This window comes from Melitaea cinxia, chromosome 9 (genome assembly GCF_905220565.1).
Source record: "Melitaea cinxia chromosome 9, ilMelCinx1.1, whole genome shotgun sequence".
Taxonomy (NCBI): Eukaryota; Metazoa; Arthropoda; class Insecta; order Lepidoptera; family Nymphalidae; genus Melitaea; species Melitaea cinxia.
Window position 1 is genome coordinate 15,805,551 of NC_059402.1, and position 19,558 is coordinate 15,825,108.

General features: G+C 32.9%; 1 protein-coding gene across 1 annotated transcript; it reads left to right on the top strand.

Annotated features, from left to right (window-relative positions):
• Positions 1–113: 113 nt before the first annotated feature.
• Positions 114–18,022, top strand: LOC123656178 (sodium-dependent serotonin transporter). Its single transcript, XM_045591882.1, has 12 exons — positions 114–203; positions 625–781; positions 1,365–1,499; positions 9,354–9,573; positions 9,878–10,016; positions 10,947–11,081; positions 11,828–12,006; positions 12,663–12,832; positions 13,029–13,153; positions 15,589–15,773; positions 16,950–17,133; positions 17,792–18,022. The coding sequence occupies exons 1-12, from the start codon at positions 114–116 to the stop codon at positions 17,861–17,863; spliced, it is 1,791 nt and encodes a 596-aa protein (XP_045447838.1). The 3' UTR covers positions 17,864–18,022.
• The last annotated feature ends 1,536 nt before the right edge of the window (positions 18,023–19,558 follow it).

Genomic DNA, 19,558 nt, shown 5'->3' on the forward strand with positions numbered 1-19,558 from the left:
GCAAACACCTGTATGGCCAATACAAATGTTTGTCATGTTGAGTACATAATATAATATATTGTGTTGCATAGGGCGAGAGCCCAGGGCCGGAGCGGCGGAACGGCGACTGCGAGATGTCACCCGCGCCGCCGGACTCGCCGACCGCGCCCGCTCCTGCGCCCACCCTGCCGCCGCAACCCTCGCAACCTCCACCCACCACCAACGTGAGTACTCACCATACATCCACAAGCCTACACCTTTACGTAGGAAAAAGCATAAAACCATATATCCACATAACAGTAAGCGATAACCGTAACCTATAGTCGCCTGCGACGCCAGAAGCATCGCAAGCGAGTTGCCTACTCTATCCCCAATCACCCCTCGGAGTTCTGATCGCCTTACTCACCAAAAAGAATACAACACTGCTCGAAAACAGTATTATTTAGCTTTGATCTTCTTCGAGCTGTTCCAAATTTTGAGCAAAATATTTTCTGCTGCGCCCTACCTCAATGAAATTGACTAGCGCTCAATTATCATTCAATCGATATACGAAACGGAGGTGATATTCTAAATTCTTATCAGCTCAACTAATTAAAAGCCTATAACATTTTAAAGCCAATGATTACTCTTAAATATCAATAACAGAGCCACAAGACGCGATCAATCGTGGTGTCCCTGACGCCCGATCGTCAGCGAGAGACTTGGGCAAAGAAAGCGGAATTTCTTCTTGCGGTAGTGGGATTCGCTGTCGACCTCGGTAATGTGTGGCGCTTCCCTTATATCTGCTATCAAAACGGCGGAGGTAAGAACTATAAGAGAAATAATAAATGTATGAGTAATATAATTAAAATAAGAATACGTTCATATTATTTATTTATTGATTTATTTATTTTATTTATTTAACACTTTATTGTACACCAAACAAATAAAATAAGCAAGCAACATTAGCAATAATTTGTAGAAAAAAAATTAAATAAAGGTCGAGATAAAAATGTTTTGGTAACGATTATACCATCCGTACTTATGTTTTCTTTATTTTGGTAAAAAATTTAGTGATAATTATTTATTAACTTTTCAACTGTGAGTTAACATGTAAAAATGTATATAAAAGCAATACAATCAGCCTGTCACTCGTGCTTTTATGGCGAATCTAACGACACTTCACATGTCAAAATCCGTTTAATCGCGTATTGAGCATGTCAAGATTAATATTGACATACTTATACACATATCAAATACATACACACAAATCTCAATACACAATGTAATAAAGGAACTAATAACAATAATTAACAGTAAGTCAACCTATCCGGCGCTATTTAAACTAAACTTTAGTTTTATAATATTTGTAAAGAAATACAGAAGATCCAATATTTTTCTCCCAGGTGCATTCCTCATACCGTACTGCATAATGTTGCTGTTCGGGGGCCTACCGCTCTTCTTTATGGAGTTGGCGCTAGGACAATACCATCGTTGTGGGTGCTTGACGCTGTGGAAGAGAATATGTCCAGCTTTAAAGGGTAAGTAATGAATGATTAAGACATGATTAGGTCATTTCTCATCACATACGCGAATTAATATTCATTTTTCATCACCTGATTTTCCATTTTCAAGTGATAATCTTTCAAAATATGGTACGTCCATGCCGGAAACTGTTGAGTCGCTGTTTAACCAAGTGACAGCTTGCGTAAAATAATAGGGGATTTGAATCACACGAGTAGATATTTTTATTCTAACTGTTCTAAGGCTTCTTTACATTGAATTTAATTAGTTTTTCACAACTCTATAAAAAAGAACAATTTTCTGATCAATGAAAAAAACTTTATCATCACGTTGTAATCTATAGAAAAAAGTAAGTACAAAAAAAAAATAAGCGTTACATTTAATAATTTCAGATTGTATGTGTATTCTTGGGGGGATTGGGAATAGGGTCGGCAACGCGCTTGCGATGCTTCTGGTGTTACAGGCGTCTATAAGCTACGGTAATCGCTTACCACCAGGTGAACCGTACGCTTGTTTGCCGATCTAGTTATTTTTATTTAATAATTGTGTTTGCTCGCAAACGAAAAAAAAACCGACTTCAATTACATCGAAGAGTAATACAACGTAGATCGACGAAAAAATAGTAATACTTTGTTCGTATTCCATATAACGCGACATTATAAAATTGTAGAATTATATAATATTTACTGTTATTTCTAACATTTTGTTAGCGATTGTAGGCAGAAATTTCATAAAAGGCCCGTCGTCGATTCGCGCGAAGCGCTGACATCGCTTATTACGGCGGGTTTTTTAGTTGAAGCGGATTTATATTGAATTACGGTTTATGTCTTTTTTATTAAAAATATGTAATGTTCATGTTTTCACACAGCTCCGATGCACGACTGGAGTTTACCCCTTCAGATCAACTGTCTAAATAGGCACAAAAAGGCTTACTAGTCTAAGAAATATATTATTACTATATCAAATTGTAAATAAATTAATGCAATAACGCCATCTATCGGAACCTAATTGCGTTATTAGAAAACGTCTGAACGCCATCTCTAACAAGGTCATTCGTTCAGTAGATTTTACTGTTCAATTTTTTCATTCCGGGGCCTTAAATGAAAATCGATTCTTAAGGAGAAAACTCCAAAAACAGTCAAGTAAATACGCCATATCAGATATAGCTCAAAAAGTTCGAGTCAAATCTCAATTATATTTAAATGGGACCACATGACAAGCACCACCTATCGATTAAAAAAAGAATCATCGATATCGATCCACCCAGTAAAATAGTAATGAGGTTAATATAACGTTGGTCGACGTAAAATAGCCAAGTAAATACCCAGTATTAGCAATAACTCAAAAATTAAAAGCTCAAATATATTTATAACGAATAAACTGCTACTCTCTACTCTAGTGGAATATTGTAATTTGATCGATAGTGAACGAAGTAATTTCATAACATTTTGATAGATGGCGTTGTGGCAAAGTATTGAACATGACCACAGTCGTCTTAACATCGTCATGTAAATACGTGTCATCAAAGATTACTCAAAAATTGCTCATTATATCTCAATCATATTTAAAACGGACGACATGACAAGTATTAGCTTTTGATTTATACAAAAAAGATCAAAATCAGTGCACCCAGTAAAAAGATATAACGTATAATACAACGTAGGGTGACGAAAAAACCGTCAAGTAAATACGCAATATTAGATATAACTCACAAATTACGAATCAAATCTCAATTAAATTTGAATGGGACCACGTGACAAATAGTAGCTTTTAATTTATATAAGAAACGTCAAAATCGGTGCACCTAGTAAAAAGTTATGAGGTATAATACAACGTAAGGTGACGAAAATAATGTCAAGTAAATACGCGTTATCAAAGATTAATCAAAAAGTAGTTATCAGATCTCGATAAAATTTATATGTGACCACATGATAAACATCAGCTTTCGATTAAAGTAAAAATTATCAAAATCGATACACCCAGTAAAAAGTTATTGCGGATTTTCAAGAGTTTCTCTCGATTTCTCTGGGATCCCATCATCAGATCCTGGTTTCCTTATCATGGTACTAAACTAGGGATATCCCCTTTCCAACAAAAAAAGAATTATCAAAATCGGTACACCCAGTAGAAAGTTATGTGGTATAATACAACGTAGGTCGACGAAAAAAGCGTCAAGTAAAAACGCATTATTAGATATAATTCGAAAAGTAGTTGTTAGATCTCAAATAAATTTAAATGGGACCAATCGGCACACACCACCTTTCGATTAAAACAAAATTTATCGAAATCGGTCTACCTGGTCAAAAGTTCTGATGTAACATACATAAAAAAAAAAAAAAAAAAAAAAAAATACAGTCGAATTGAGAACCTCCTCCTTTTTTGGAAGTCGGTTAAAAATAAAAAGAATTTGTAATTATCAAGCGATGATGATGGAGGACGATTGGTGTATACGTTTTTATTGTTCGCGCTAAGTGATTATTCATTTCAGATATCCCATAGGACGTTCTTTATGACGGGATTCAATCGCTCCTTCTTTTTTATATAGGTTCTTACATAATACGATTCATGAAAATCTAAAGGTATTTCGATTTCTTTCTTGTTTTTCAAATATGCTTTTAAGTGAATCAATTACTTTACTTTTTATTAATGTTGAAGCGTTTATTTATTTATTATTTTTTTTAATTGTTAATACTTTATACTTTATGATGAACGCGTGTATATTGTAAAAAAAAAAAAACTTTAAACACTTCGACATTACAGTTACATTGTCGTGTTATTAACGTCATGTTGTACTATTATATAGGTGACAGCATAATTTTAGTTTATTCTTATATTATTTATATATTATTATATTAATGAAAAAAAAGTGGTGAGGGAATCTTGTAAAACAATTGACGATCAGTGACGCTGACATTTAGAAATGACGTACACACAGAATTGTGACGGACTCATTTAATAGACCACTCTAATTTTTAAATTTGATGCAAATAATTCTTAAGGAGTAAGCTCCACTCTTAACTATTAGACACTTTTAACTATATTTTTGATTGGAAACAAACAACATCACCAATTTTATTATGGTAACTGCTCCTGGCATGCTCACATAGCGGGTAGGCAATGAGTGTCGAAATGTTTTATTTTTAACGTTTTATAGCTAAACTTAAAAAACAAACTAAAGCATAATTTTTCATAATTGATCAATTCACTAAATCCCGAGGGAAGTCTTTCGATGATACTGTTACACGAACGCGCGATGATAAGAAATTATAGTTTCTTTTTCAGAAAAGCGTGTAATTGAAACAAAATTAAAAAAAAAATCGGATTGAGTTACAAATTATTACACCTAGTATTATGCTTGTAAATCACACAAAATGGCCTTAGGTGTTATGCTATTTAAAACAAAAGTAAAGAAAAGAATTCTAGCCACACTGTTCAAGTAAAACACCAAAACATTTCAAATCAATTGGTATCGTCCGAGTCGACGACAACGGCCTTCATAAATATAGAGCAGCAATGCTTTTAACGCAAGACAAATCGTGGGGATCGACGCTGTGGGATGGAATTAAAATGTATGAAATAGACGCCGCTTGGCTCGAGAGTTAGCGGTTTTCTTACTACGATCTTTAGTAAACTATTAATGTTACTCAGCGTATAATCAGCCATTACTTCACTCTTATTACAAAACAACGAGTATGCCTAATTTACTATCAAACAGCTATGCGTAATAAAAATAAATAAATGTAATTGCCAATCGCTTCCATTATCCACTATTTTTGCTTTGAAGTTAAAGATTATATTACTTTGCTTAAGAAATACAGGAGAAAAAAATAACCCAACTTAGGTTATTTTAAAATTATGCTGCAATCGTAGCTATTACGTTCAGCTAAATCAATAAAAATAATATTAATAATTGTGCAAATAAATAGCATTATAAATAAATGAAACAAAAAGTTAAATAGAATCTGTGCGTTTCATTTGGAAAGTGAAAAAAATACATCTTCAAAATTATTACAATGAAGTTCAAATATGATATACTTAAATTTAAAAGCACTTGTGTATTTTATTGTTATCTAAAATGTTTATCATTCCTAGTTGAACGGAGTATATTTTTTGTAAGCAATTTAATTTTTCTTAACAAATAGCAACGAATGAATGCCTACCCTGTAACTACCTCCTAGCACCGCGCCAAGGAGACGCGAAATCTTTTCCGTAAATGTTTGAGCAGCCCTCGTCGCGAGGGTCATTTGAAATAGTCCGACCGCCTCTATTTGGCTTCACTGATTCATCTTCTAATGATGAAGTCTTAAAGATTACTTTTTTTCTTATTTTATATGTAACAATTACATCATATGATAATACGAAATAGTTAATATATTATAAATCATAATATAAATTGGAAGTAACTTTAAAAAAATTAACAAAAATTAAAAACTATTTGTTAATTTAATGACAATATTTAAAAACAAAATGAAAGTAATAGTAATTCTACATTGCATTTTCATCATCATTACAGCCTATACAGTCCACTGCTGGACATAGGCCTCCACAAGTTTACGCCAAAAATAACGTGAACTCATGTGTTTTGCCCATAGTCACCACGCTGGGCAGGCGGGTTGGTGACCGCAGTACCACATTTGCATTTTCACAATTTACTTAATATATAATATACTTATATATATATAATACTTAATATATAATAGGCTACCTAATCGTTAATATTAAGATGATACCTTACATCATTACCATCATCATTGTCAGCAGGTCTCTTGCAACAGCTTCAACCTTTCGCGATGTAGCGCCGCTTGCATTCTTTAAGCTATGTCTATGGTTTTATTTCTTCTACGTATTCCTGATTTGATCACGTAGAGAGACTCCAAACATAAGCATAATAAGCATAGGTCTCCAACGTCTTATGAGGCTCATGGTTAGCGACCACGAATCTGCTCTGTATGCACTGTTCAAATACCTTGGTCTTCGGGCACTGGGGGAGACTGAACGAGAAGATATCACAGAGCTTACTGAACGCTGCTTAGACGAGTTGGATATGGACTTTGGATTTTAATACATTTATGCTGCTTACATTTCAAATTATAATATTTCATAGTCAACAACATACTTTAAAAACCTAAACAAAATCACTTTTCGTTATTTAACACCACAAAACAAGATTAAAAATATAGGTACAGACAAAAACTTGAATAAAGTTATATTCAGTAGACGACGTTGTATTGCGGTGAGAGCTTTGTAACAAATCGAAGACAAATTTAAATCTCTTAAAACTTTTTTGGTCGCGACATTGAAGCAGTTTTGCGAGAGAAAAACCTCCTTTCTATAATTTGACTAATCAGTGCTATCTGTAACTTTTTAATTGTTATTTTTTTTTAAATGTATATATTTCCAGAATTATATAACAACTACAATTAGAGATAACGGACAAGCACTAAAACTACCTCGAGCACAATTTAATCTAAAACATTTTTTTTAATCGACTTCAAAAAGAGGAGGTTGCTCAATTCGACCGTATGTATATATTTTTTTATGTATGTTCGGGGATAACTTCGTCGTTTATGAACCGATTTTGATAAATTTTTTTTGAAACCCTCGAAAATCGAGTTACAACTAGTGCGTTTGTTATTTTTTTTTTCGTCTACTTACGTTGTATTACTTGTCGATGTAATTGAAGTCAGTTTTTTTCGTTTGCCACACAATTATAATTGCAACTGAGAATTTAATATTGATTTTTTAAAAACAATAAAAATAATACTTATAATTTATTAAAGGCTAACACTCAGATTAATTAAATTTTAATCAAATTGTAACAATATGTAAAGTTTTAAAGCAGTCTATTGTAATAATAATTAAGAGGAACAAATAAGAACATAAACAATTGAATTAAATTAAATGAAAAGCATTCTCCGAATACGCCAGGTATTAATCACACCCGATACGGTCTTATGTATAAAAGAGATTATAAATAAACATACAAAATCAGCAAAAGCTGAAGAAACAAAACCCAGAAAATTTAATTAAAATCTATCCAGCAGCTATTTAGCGACACACTACAAACCTATTATTTATTAAAATAAAAATACGGTATCAAAACACCATAAACGTAATTTAGATTCTCATATATAATGTTAATAACGTAAACACGACCCTTATCTGAGCACCATGCATCATTTCCCGTCACTCGCTTATCAAGAACCATCGAAATTTCACCAAGCAATGAGGCGCGTAAGAACTGAGACACCTCACACGATTCTAAACAGACTTGTGAACGAATACACCCATTTTTTCTGTATTTATATCTAATATAAACTCGTATTACAAAAGGAGGTTTTTGTTGTTATTTAAAAAAGTATTTTTTTTATGTTACATTTATTTAATAAAAATGATTTAATAACAAAATGTTATGATTTGAGTCATGGAAGCAGCATTATAAACATTATATATATTCTTTATTACACTTTAAAATCATAATTATACATCATTTTTATAAAAATAAAAAATATATTAATTAATACATTAAAATAGACGGAACCAGATTTTTTTTACTTATTGTTATATAAACCTAAGTAAATTAGATTACAAAAATATGACGCGAATGAAAGCACGTGAGATATCTAATTTATAAATATTATGAAAGAATCACAAACAGTACCTAATAAAAGAACCAACTGCGTAGATAGGTACATAATAATAATGCGCAAAATTTTTAAGAATATATGTTTAAACGATATTTCGTGTCTTTGAAATACCAAATAGGTAGTAAATAATTGTTTTTACTAGCAAACGAAAAAAAAACAACTTCAATTACATCGACGAGTAATACAACGTAAGTAGACGAAAAAAATTAACAAAAGCCACTAGTCACCTCTACGATTTTCGAATGTTCCCTGCGATTTATCTAGGATGCATCATCAGATCCGGGTTTTCTATCATGACTACCTTTGCCATATCTCCTTTGCAATAAAAAAGAATCATCAAAATCGGTTCATAAACGACGAAGTTATCCGCGAACACATCAAAAATATATAAGGTCGAATTGAGTAAAATAAAAAATAATTATAAATTTTAGTTTAAGAGGCTTTTTTAATAAAAACAATAAGAAACTCTACTAAAATTGCTACAAAGTATTAACAAAAAAATATAGATATAAAATAAAAACATAAAGTAATTTAAAATATTAAAAGAAAACCATAAAGTAATTTAAACTCACTTTTGTAACTTTACTTGTTTATATTTCATCATAAAATTACTTAGAATATGAAATAATAGATCTGTATTTGGGCTCTATGACTTTAAAATTTGATTTAACAGTAATAGGATGAGATTTGTTATCAATACGCATAAATCGTAGCATCTCGCGACATCTAAACTAATTAGGGAACGTTGACGTCATTTGATTACCGACAGATGGCGCTGATTTGATCAAACGTGGAACTTCGTAAGTTTGCGAGTTACGAGCAATGCCTTCCAAATGAAACGACTAATTCTATTTTAACCATTTGAAGATTTATTGTGTACGAATAATTTCATAAGTCTTGTACATCCTTCATTTAATTTGCGAACCAGGAAGCTTTATACTTAAATCATTTTCCTATTTCAACAAAAAAAAAAAAAAAAAAAAATTAAAATAGGAATGAAATATTTTCTTTTAAATTGTGACTTTCAAATTAAAAACTGTACATTGAAGCACAAAAAAAAAGTAAAGCGTGTTTGTGCTTTTGTTAATCTAGTCTTACCTTTTTTTTTCATAGGTATCCTATTTTAATCTTTAAAATTAACAATAATTTTATGTACCAGGGATTTTATTGTTACACTGTGTTTGTGCGAGTATTTTCTAATTATATATACATTTTTTGTCACAGGAGTTGGCTACGCAATATGCATGATCGACATCTACATGGGTATGTACTACAACACTATCATCGGCTGGGCGGTGTACTACCTGGTAGCGTCGCTGGCGTCCATAAACTCCGTACTACCCTGGACCAGTTGTGACAATGAATGGAACACACCCCTTTGCATGCCGGTCACGTCTCCGCAGATCAACCCTAACGCTTCTACACCTGCCAAAGAATTCTTCGAGTGAGTTGGAAGTATTTCTAATGGCTGGCTAATCGCAATCATAGTTTTTTTTTCAAATTATTCCATAATTGATAAAGGTCTCATCTTCATTTAGTCATTCATTCGACTTGATGGCTTTTACTTGTGCCACAAACACACTGAAATGGATATGAAATTGATAGTAGTATTATTTTTGTACCTACAAAAAAATTCAATATTTCTTATGAAATAGTTTTGGAACAGAGTTAACCTCAAAGCTCTCGCCCTTATAACAATAACATCAGATAGTAAAAACAGTAAACAATATTATTCATATATTAATCAGGCGGAACGTTCTGGAACAACACAAATCACATGGCTTGGACGACATGGGCCCCATCAAGCCATCTCTCGCTCTCTGCGTCTTCGGCGTTTTCGTGCTGGTGTACTTCTCGCTGTGGAAGGGTGTTCGAAGTGCTGGCAAGGTATTTTTTTTTTATTTACGTTTATCGAGTTTAGATTTATACCATTGGATTTAAATTGACAAATGCAAATTGAATATCTTAAGATTAATATGTAACAATTAATAATACTTAACATACGTTTCAAATGGATAAATATTTTTTCCAACCGCTACAATGACTTTTTTAAACATTTTTTACCGAAGATAAAATCATGATATCAAAAATTTCGATCGGGTACATCGTTCCATAGCTTAATTGGCTAGAGCACCGACGCGGTCAGTCGGAGATGCAGGTTCGATCCCCGCTGGAACAGTCCATTTTTGATATGATATTAAAAAATGTATAGAATTCTCCTATGTATGTAAATGTACACAAAAATCAAACGCTGCAATGATATCTGTCACAATAACCTACCTAACGCCTTTTGTAAAGTCAACATCATACTTTTGGTAATCCGTGAGATCATATATCAAAATTTTAATATTCGTTTTTGTTCCTAAGCTATTACAAATAATTAAGCAAGTATTAATAAGAAATGAAAAAAATTAAGACAAGATCTGGTTTTAATTATTCAGCCATTTCAAAGTATAAAAAAATTAATAATGTATGCTGCATGCATGCTGTGTTCACTGTAATACATGCTGTGTTCACTGTAATGCATGCTGTGTTCACTGTGATGCATGCTGTGTTCACTGTAATGCGTGCTGTGTTCACTGTAATGCATGCCGTGTTCACTGTAATGCATGCTGTGTTCACTGTAGTGCATGCTGTGTTCACTGTAATGCATGCTGTGCTCACTGTAATGCATGCCGTGTTCACTGTTATAAGAAAAAAAACCAATGAACCCAATAAAAAAAATGTGAACTATTATAAAATATTCGTTACAATATTTTAGTATTGTAATTTATCATATTGTGTTAAATAAGTGATTCTTAAGAACATCTGTACCAGGTGGTGTGGGTGACAGCGTTGGCGCCGTATGTAGTTCTGTTGATTCTGCTTGCAAGAGGAGTGACCCTACCTGGTGCTACTGAAGGAATTCGATACTATCTAACACCGGAATGGCACAAACTACAGAACTCTAAGGTAAAACTTACGTTTATAAAGAAATTTATGTATGACATGATTCTCTTATAACACATGTATGTTGACCTTGACCTTTCTACAAAAATAAAAATGTATACTCGATATATGAATTTACGAAAAATAAAGTGGGGAAATGAAGTGAAGACACCTACTTTTTAGATAATATATACGAAATACTATACTCTTCAGTTGTTTTGTGCTCCTTGGTAGGTAAGGTATTCAGAGCTCTAAGAAAGCTGTGTTTACAGCAAAGGTAGGTTAAATAACGCGCTTGCAGCACAGGCATCCATAGGCTATGTTATCCATTTGTTTTATACTCTAGTGATATGTAAATAATATAGTAATCCCCGCTCTTCTTGTGGGTGTCGTAAGAAACGACTAATGGGTAACACAGTTCCACTACCACCTTAGAACTTAAAAATCCGACCGATGGTGGGATAACTATCCAACTGCTAGCTTTGAAATACACGGGCCCAAGACGGGCAGCAGCGTCTTCGGTGCGACAAAGCCAGCCCTGCGGTCACTAACCTGCCTGCCCAGGGTGGTGACTATGGGCAACACACATGAGTTTACGCCATTTTTGGCGCGAACTTGTGGAGGCCTATGTCCAGCAGTGGACTGCGATAGGCTGCAATAATGGTGATAATAATGATGATACTCTAGTGATACAAAATCCCTTGAAGTTATGAAAGAAATGTTTTAATTTTAAGCCATCGGCCTAATCTAAAAATGTCGTTTACAAACAGGTATGGATTGACGCGGCGTCCCAAATCTTCTTCTCCCTGGGCCCAGGCTTCGGCACACTGTTGGCTCTGTCCAGCTACAACAAATTCAACAACAATTGCTATCGCGACGCGCTAATCACATCTTCAATCAACTGCCTCACTAGCTTTCTCGCCGGATTCGTCATCTTCTCCGTTTTAGGGTATGTCACTTTCAAATTATTTAAAGTCAAATGTCACTTTTAAAAATATAATTGTCAATGATTTTTATTACTTAATTATAACCATGAAAAGTATTATTTACTATTTCATATCTAGTTTTTAATTGCTGTTAAAAAAATACTAAGCCTTAATGAAACTCATCTATGCCTCTCAATTGAAAGAAACCCCCCCCCCCATATCCCCGATAGTAACCGCACCACCACCAGTAGTAAGTAGTTGTAAAGTCGTCTAATGTAAAAATTTAATGGTTAAGAATCAATATAAGTATATAATCGTAAAATTCTGAGGTATTGCACGTATTGTAGTTTCATCTGTTCGTTTGCCACTAAAATGCTACATCAAACAGAAGTTACATTAATTAATAGACAGATCCTACTGATCTAAACATAGCTTAAGCACAAGCTATATATTTCATTTATAGGTGTGTATGTAATTTGTAATGAAACATATAAGACCTCACAATTTGACTTATATGTGCTGTGTGGCTACGGCACCAAAGAATATAGCCACCCCCTCTGGACTGCAATAGGCTGGAATGATGATGATGATGATGATGATGAATTTGACTTAGTTTTAAAATTTATAAAAGACATGAAAGTCACGTCTACTGTATCTGATCAAATTATAATGTCTTCAGATATATGGCACATGTTCAAAACAAAAGTATCGAGGAGGTAGGTCTGGAGGGCCCTGGTCTGGTATTCATCGTGTACCCGGAGGCCATCGCTACTATGACCGGTTCTGTTTTCTGGGCTATCATATTCTTCCTCATGCTGATAACTCTCGGACTTGATAGCACGTTTGGTGGTAAGTTTATTTGTAACTTTAAATGTTGATGATAATTAATTGAACAAAATTTCATGAGAATCGGTCAAACCGTTTCGGAGGATTTTAACTACAAACACTGCGACACGAGAATTTTATATATTAGACTAACACTCAGTAACTCAAGTAAGCATTAATTTAAAACACTTAAATTGAAACTTAAACTGACATATTGTAGGCCTAGAAGCTGTGACTACTGCTCTATGTGACGAGTACCCGCGGGTTCTTGGACGACATCGAGAAATGTTTGTAGCGGTTCTGTTGCTCTTCATCTACATCTGTGCCCTACCGACTACCACTTACGTAAGTTGACGATATATTATAATGAAAACTCTCTTTTATATCATATCAAAAATCGACAGTTCCAACGGCCGAATATAAAATCATCATATCAAAAATTTCGATTAATTAGAGGGTACATCGTTCCATAGCTTAGTTGGCTAGAGCGCCAACACGGTCAGTCGGAGACGCGGGTTCGAACCCCGCTGGAGCGGTCATTTTTTGATATGATATTAAAGAATGTTTAGAATTTCCTAATGTGCGAGTAACACAAAAACAAAAATCGTACAAATGAAAACTCTCTATTAACAAAAATGTCGAAATAATGTGACATGAACTGCCGAAATTTTTTGGCAGATATGTCGTACAGCCATATACATAGGTACATATATTTTTAGTAATTACATTCTTTAAATAAATTTTAATATTTCGTTTCGTACATTGCCATATCATATCATTAACAATCTATGCCTAATAATAATTTTCATTATATTACCTTTTATTAATCACAAAAAAAAATTGAAAAAAAAACGTAATGATCGAAAAAAAAAATGTCTGTCCATCATATTTAAGAGGTAGTAAAGTTTTATCTACATACTTGCTGACTTCCCTGTCAAAAGGGACGTAACGTTAGCTGATAAATCATAAGGAGCCTATCCTTGTGGCCTTTACGATTGGGTATTATCGGTTTACGACTGACCTTGCGTAAAGTTTAAAACATTGAAGAAAATTTACCATCTCTTGCTAAGTTCGTAACTTGTTAAATATTTTCAATAAAACAAATAAAAATTCTACTATTTTGTATTGACTTTTTAAATGCTATTTCTAGAAAGTTCTGGTTCTATTACGTGATTTATTTTTAAGTATGAAAGCAAAATCAAAGAAACATGTAGGCTTTAGAATTAACAGAAAAACCTAGAAAAAATATTTAATACCTTTTAAAATATTCACAAACCAAAATATACAAAACACATGAGTGCGCGCCATTTTTGGCGGGAACTTGTGGAGGCTTATGTTCAGCAGTGGACTATATTAGGCTGAAGTGAAAATATTCACATAAATTTTAAATCGAGTAACAATACTATTTATAATGTGTTTTATGTAATATTTTTGTGGCTAGTAAAATATATTAAATATTTATTTGTAAAACTTTGTGATTACATATGATATACTAAAGAGACCCTTTAAAAACTGAGACTGAAATTTCACCGTGTGGCATATTTCTGTGTTTGATCCCATCGAAATAAACCTCGAGAGAAAAAATAAATAAACGGAACGACTAGCCGCTTAATCTCGGAAACAAATAGTAAATGTATTCAATAAATTACTGGTGCGTTATCAGGAGCGGTCGGAGGCGAGAATGTATTCCGTTGCATAATTCATTTCGTACTTAGAGGGATGACCTGGCAGTGTGGCGGTGGGGAACTTGAGTGGATAGTTCTCTTTCGTGATTTAACAGAACTTGTGGATTCACATTGATTTTATTTCAAGAGGATTTTATTTTTGAGTTTATTTTAAGCATAGCTGTTTGGGCTTTTTATAGTTATAAATTTTGTTAAACATTGTTTTAGTAAAATTTTAGGTCATTATAGACTGACTATGATAAATGTGCTTTTGTTAGTCAACTTGTAAAAACTGGAAAAGTATAATAGATTACAAGCCATACCGGTTTTAATTTTTGTGCATCTACTTGTCACGTCTAATTTCCTTAACATTTTTGTACTGGACGTTCTGAATGGATTTAGTCAAATGGTTTTACGTTACTTTTGTGGTTATAGTTCGGCATCCATTACTCGTCCCTGTGGAAAAACTCCGATAAAAAATGTTCCATAGGGGATCCTGATAGATCTATCTGGATCAAAAAATGTCCAGATAAAAATTGTATTTTAACGCATCCAATTTGAATATAGTATTTGGAATCCCTGTTTTAAACACGCAATAGTATACAATAACTTCCCATCAATCATCGTTTTTTTATTTGGATCTATCTGGAACTTTTAGCAAGGATAGCATCATCATCACAGCCTATACAGTCCACTGCTGGACATAGGCCTCCACAAGTTTACGCCAAAAATAACGTGAACTCATGTGTGTTGCCCATAGTCACCACGCTGGGCAGGCGGGTTGGTGACCGCAGTACTGGCTTTGTCGCACCGAAGACGCTGCTGCCCGTCTTCGGCCTGTGTATTTCAAAAGGATAGCATATCGTTTCCTATATTTTAGAAACTGTAGTTGGTTAACTGAATTGGTTGAAATTAAGATTGTTGTATTCAAACAAACAAATCAGCTTTAAAATATAATAATTGCATCACTCAATGTGATTAAAATTACCTGTACTTAGGTATGTATACATCTCAAAAGAACCCATCAACCCAAAACAAGGAACTTGTACCCAAACTACAAAATATTTCTTACTAAAAAAAATTATTGTTACTTTCCTAATCTATGGTCATATTTAGGGCGGCGTGTATTTAGTGGATCTGCTGAACGTGTATGGTCCGGGGCTGGCGATTCTGTTCGTGGTATTCGCGGAGGCGGCGGGCGTGTGCTGGGTGTACGGGGTTGACAAGTTCTCAGAAGACGTGCGAAGCATGCTCGGACACACGCCTGGTTGGTTCTGGAGAGCCTGCTGGTCTTATATCAGGTGAACTATTTATAACATTTATAAATATAATATATCGACTGTCGCTACGTATAATATCGAAATTGAAAAAAGGCACTTTACATTTTTTACGCTGAATGTTTTGTTAAGTATCGATGATGAGTATAAACTCATGAAAATTTTGATTTTATGTGTATTTTATAGCATTTCCTCTTTTTTCTTCGAAAATATACATAAAAAGTAGCTTTTTCATGCAATAAAAAAAATAGAAACTTTTCAGTTTCGATACTGTACGTACAGACAGACAGTCGATATGTAATAGTTGCTTACTCTAAATTTAGCGGAGCCCTTTGTGGATAATTTGGGAGTTAACAGCTGGCAGTCACATATTCTGCTGAATTTCTAAGTTTCTGAGTGCTAAAGTATTTGAAAATCACTACAAGCTGACTCTACAAGGGAAAACCGACCTTACTCCCGATCCTCCCCAGCAGTTCACGCCACGTTACTCACAGCAGGAGCACAACACTGCTTCAGAACAGTGTTATTCAGCTGTGGTCTTCTGTAAGTTTGTGTGAGGTAATGAGTTAAGGTACTTTCCTTGTTGAGCTGCTTCAGACTTTAAACTGGATATATCCTGGTAGACCCTGCTTCAATAAATACGTCTATAATTACTCCTGATGTTATGTATTTTAATTCAGTCTTTCTCTTTTCTCATAGAAGATCTCTCTCTGAATTCATGGATAAAAACTTTAAAATGAATAGTCGTTTAGTTTAAATCAAAACGAACCTATAATGACCCATAACACTTTAAATTTTTTTATATAGCTAAGAAAAATTGCAGCTCAAACAGAATATTAGTTTTTGACAATTACTATATTCTGAAAATACCTCTTACGTCCTTACAAACACCAAGGAAATCATTCTAAAAAAATCCATCATAGTCGAAGTTGACTCTACTTAATAAAAATATTTTATTTATTTATTTATTTATTTATGCATTAACAAAAACTTAGAACTAACATTACAGTAACCCAATGCGTTAGTTAATTTGATCACAACAAATAACATTAAATTTAACAAACAATTTAAATAATTCAATAAAAACAAAATAATCAAAAAATATAAAATAATCAATAAATAATCACACTTAAAAAATTCATAAAATTTATAAAAAACAAACATAATAATAATACAAATTATTACATATATATCATCTAGTCCCGTGTTCCTGCTCGTGCTGTTCGTGTTCTCCGTGCTGGCGCACGAGGAGATGCTGGGCGGCGAGTACGTGTTCCCGCGCTGGTCCATCCGCGTGGGCTGGCTCATGACCGGCACCACCGTCGCCTGCATCCCGCTCTACATCGTCTACAAGTTCCTCATCACCCCGGGCAATTGTGTCAATGTAAGTTAACACTTAGAAATTGATGCTGATGATGATGATGATTACATCTAATTACCTTACATTGAAGATCATACTCAAATGTTCATACATTTCATAGAAATGTTCAATCATTCTTTGATGTGAATGAATGTCAACGGAAACTCCTTAAGATTGTCGTTGTGAATAATAAAAAAAGATTAACTAACTATATATATATATATATATATTTTATATCACTAGGTCGGCAAACAAGTGTACGATTCACCTGATGGTAAGCGATTACCGTAGCTTATAGACGCCTGCAACACCAGAAGCATCGCAAGCGCGTTGCCAACCAAATCCCCAGTCCCCCCAGGAGCTCTGGTCACCTTACTCACCAACAGGAACACAATACTGCTTGAAAACAGTATTATTTAGCTGTGATCTTCTGTAAGGTCGAGGTACTACCCCAGTCGGGCTGCTCCGTATTTTGAGCAGGAAATTCCTGCTGTGCTCTACCTCAGTCATATTTACTCCTGTTTTTATCATTTTACGTCTTAAATGAATTTAATTAAGAATTTAATTATTTTAAAATAATGTTACACATACCGAATAATCAAATAGATATTTACTAAAATTCGTAATCATCGTAATAAAAAATCTTTGTAAAATTTAGCTAATGTTACATTTAATCTGACAGCGAATAAAGGCTATCACCCGTCCGGAAGTGACGTCCATACCACCGGCCGACCACGCGCTATGCAGTCTGTGACCTACCCACCTCACCTACAGCTATCAAACAGCCTCCACGCTAGAAAACAAACCACCAAATATTGAATGGCTCGTTTGAACCATACCAATCATCGTATTACTTAAGAAAGCTTCGAAGAATCTCTACATTTAATGATCAGCTCTACACTAATTTTTAAATAGTGAAAGCTTTTGAGACAATGTTGGTGTTTTGTATTAAGAATGTTCCGTTTTAAAAATCGTAATGTAATGTAAAATCGACTTACCAACTTACAAGTTTTCTGTGTATCTTTCAAAATCAACAATGCTTAGTGAATTAAGATTATTATGGAAATATTCGCGTTGCTTTGACAAATATATATTGAAAAAAAAATCACCTTTAAACATTTTATAGTACATATATAAAATGTAGAATTTATATTTAAAAAACATACAAATGTATTATTCATTAGGTACAAAACAAAAAACTATGTGTGTTCTAACTTAGACACTAGAATGTTAGGAATGAAGCTTTTTTATTATAAAAGCTTAGTTTTTAAAAATAAATAGTAAATATACTATCAAATCGTATAAGTACATTATGTATTTACATTTAAGATTCTTTGTAATCAAACAATACAAAGATAGTTTTAAGTGATTAGCGTGTTCGCATGTTGTATATTGAAATTTATTTCATAAATAGTATTAGAAAGCTTTATATTATAAATAAAATAAAGTATAGCAAAGGAATCGTGCGGGTCTCAAGATTTAGGTACTATATATTAATATATAAAGGAATATATCTCGACTGGAGAATTTTTAATAACTTATAATTAAGGAAAGTAGTAAGTTATTTGTAGTTATATTAATCTTATATCTACAAATAATATTTAATATTGTATTTAATAGAGTTAGTTTGTATTGTAATGATTTTAATAAAAATAAAGTATGTAGCCGAATATATTTGTGTAATTATATAATAAGAATACTCTCTATTATAATTTGAAGGCGAGTACGATATATAATTAGATTTTATGAAGGATAGGATAAAAAAATGTAAGCGATTTCTAGAAAATAGCAACGAAAATGTAGTTGTACATATATCATGTATATGAATAAGAAATGCTGGTCGGACTATAATTAATTACTTTTACGCAAATAATTTTTATATGCTTCGTGTAATTTAAGAGCTTGTTTTATTTTATTTCAGATTCGCTATGTATTGAAATTATATACTCTGTATAACTTTATCTGTAAATTTTTATAAATTGCAACATTTCTACATTCCAGGGCAATGAATGTAGAAATGTCAATATTAAAAAAGGTTGAATATTTTTTTTTGTTAATTAAAAGATGTATTGGAATATAAATTTATAGAATAATATTAATTAAATTATAATGACATACTATTTATTGTAGAAAAACTAATTTAAATGGCTTTGGCATAGTACTTAAACTTATGCCTTGTTGTAGATTCAAGCTTTTTAATATTTAATAATAAAATATAAATATTTCGATGTTAGCTTAATTAAAAATCATATAAACGAATAGGGCAATGTATTTTTTAAAGATATTACAATTTTTTAACGTTTCGTCACCATTTTTATACTAAAACTTATAATCTACGACAATTTAAGTACTTAATTATTGTTTTTTTTTTTTTTTTGACAAATATAAACAACTATCGTAAGAAATAAACGTGACAATTTATGTTAAGTATACAGCAATTGAGTTTCGA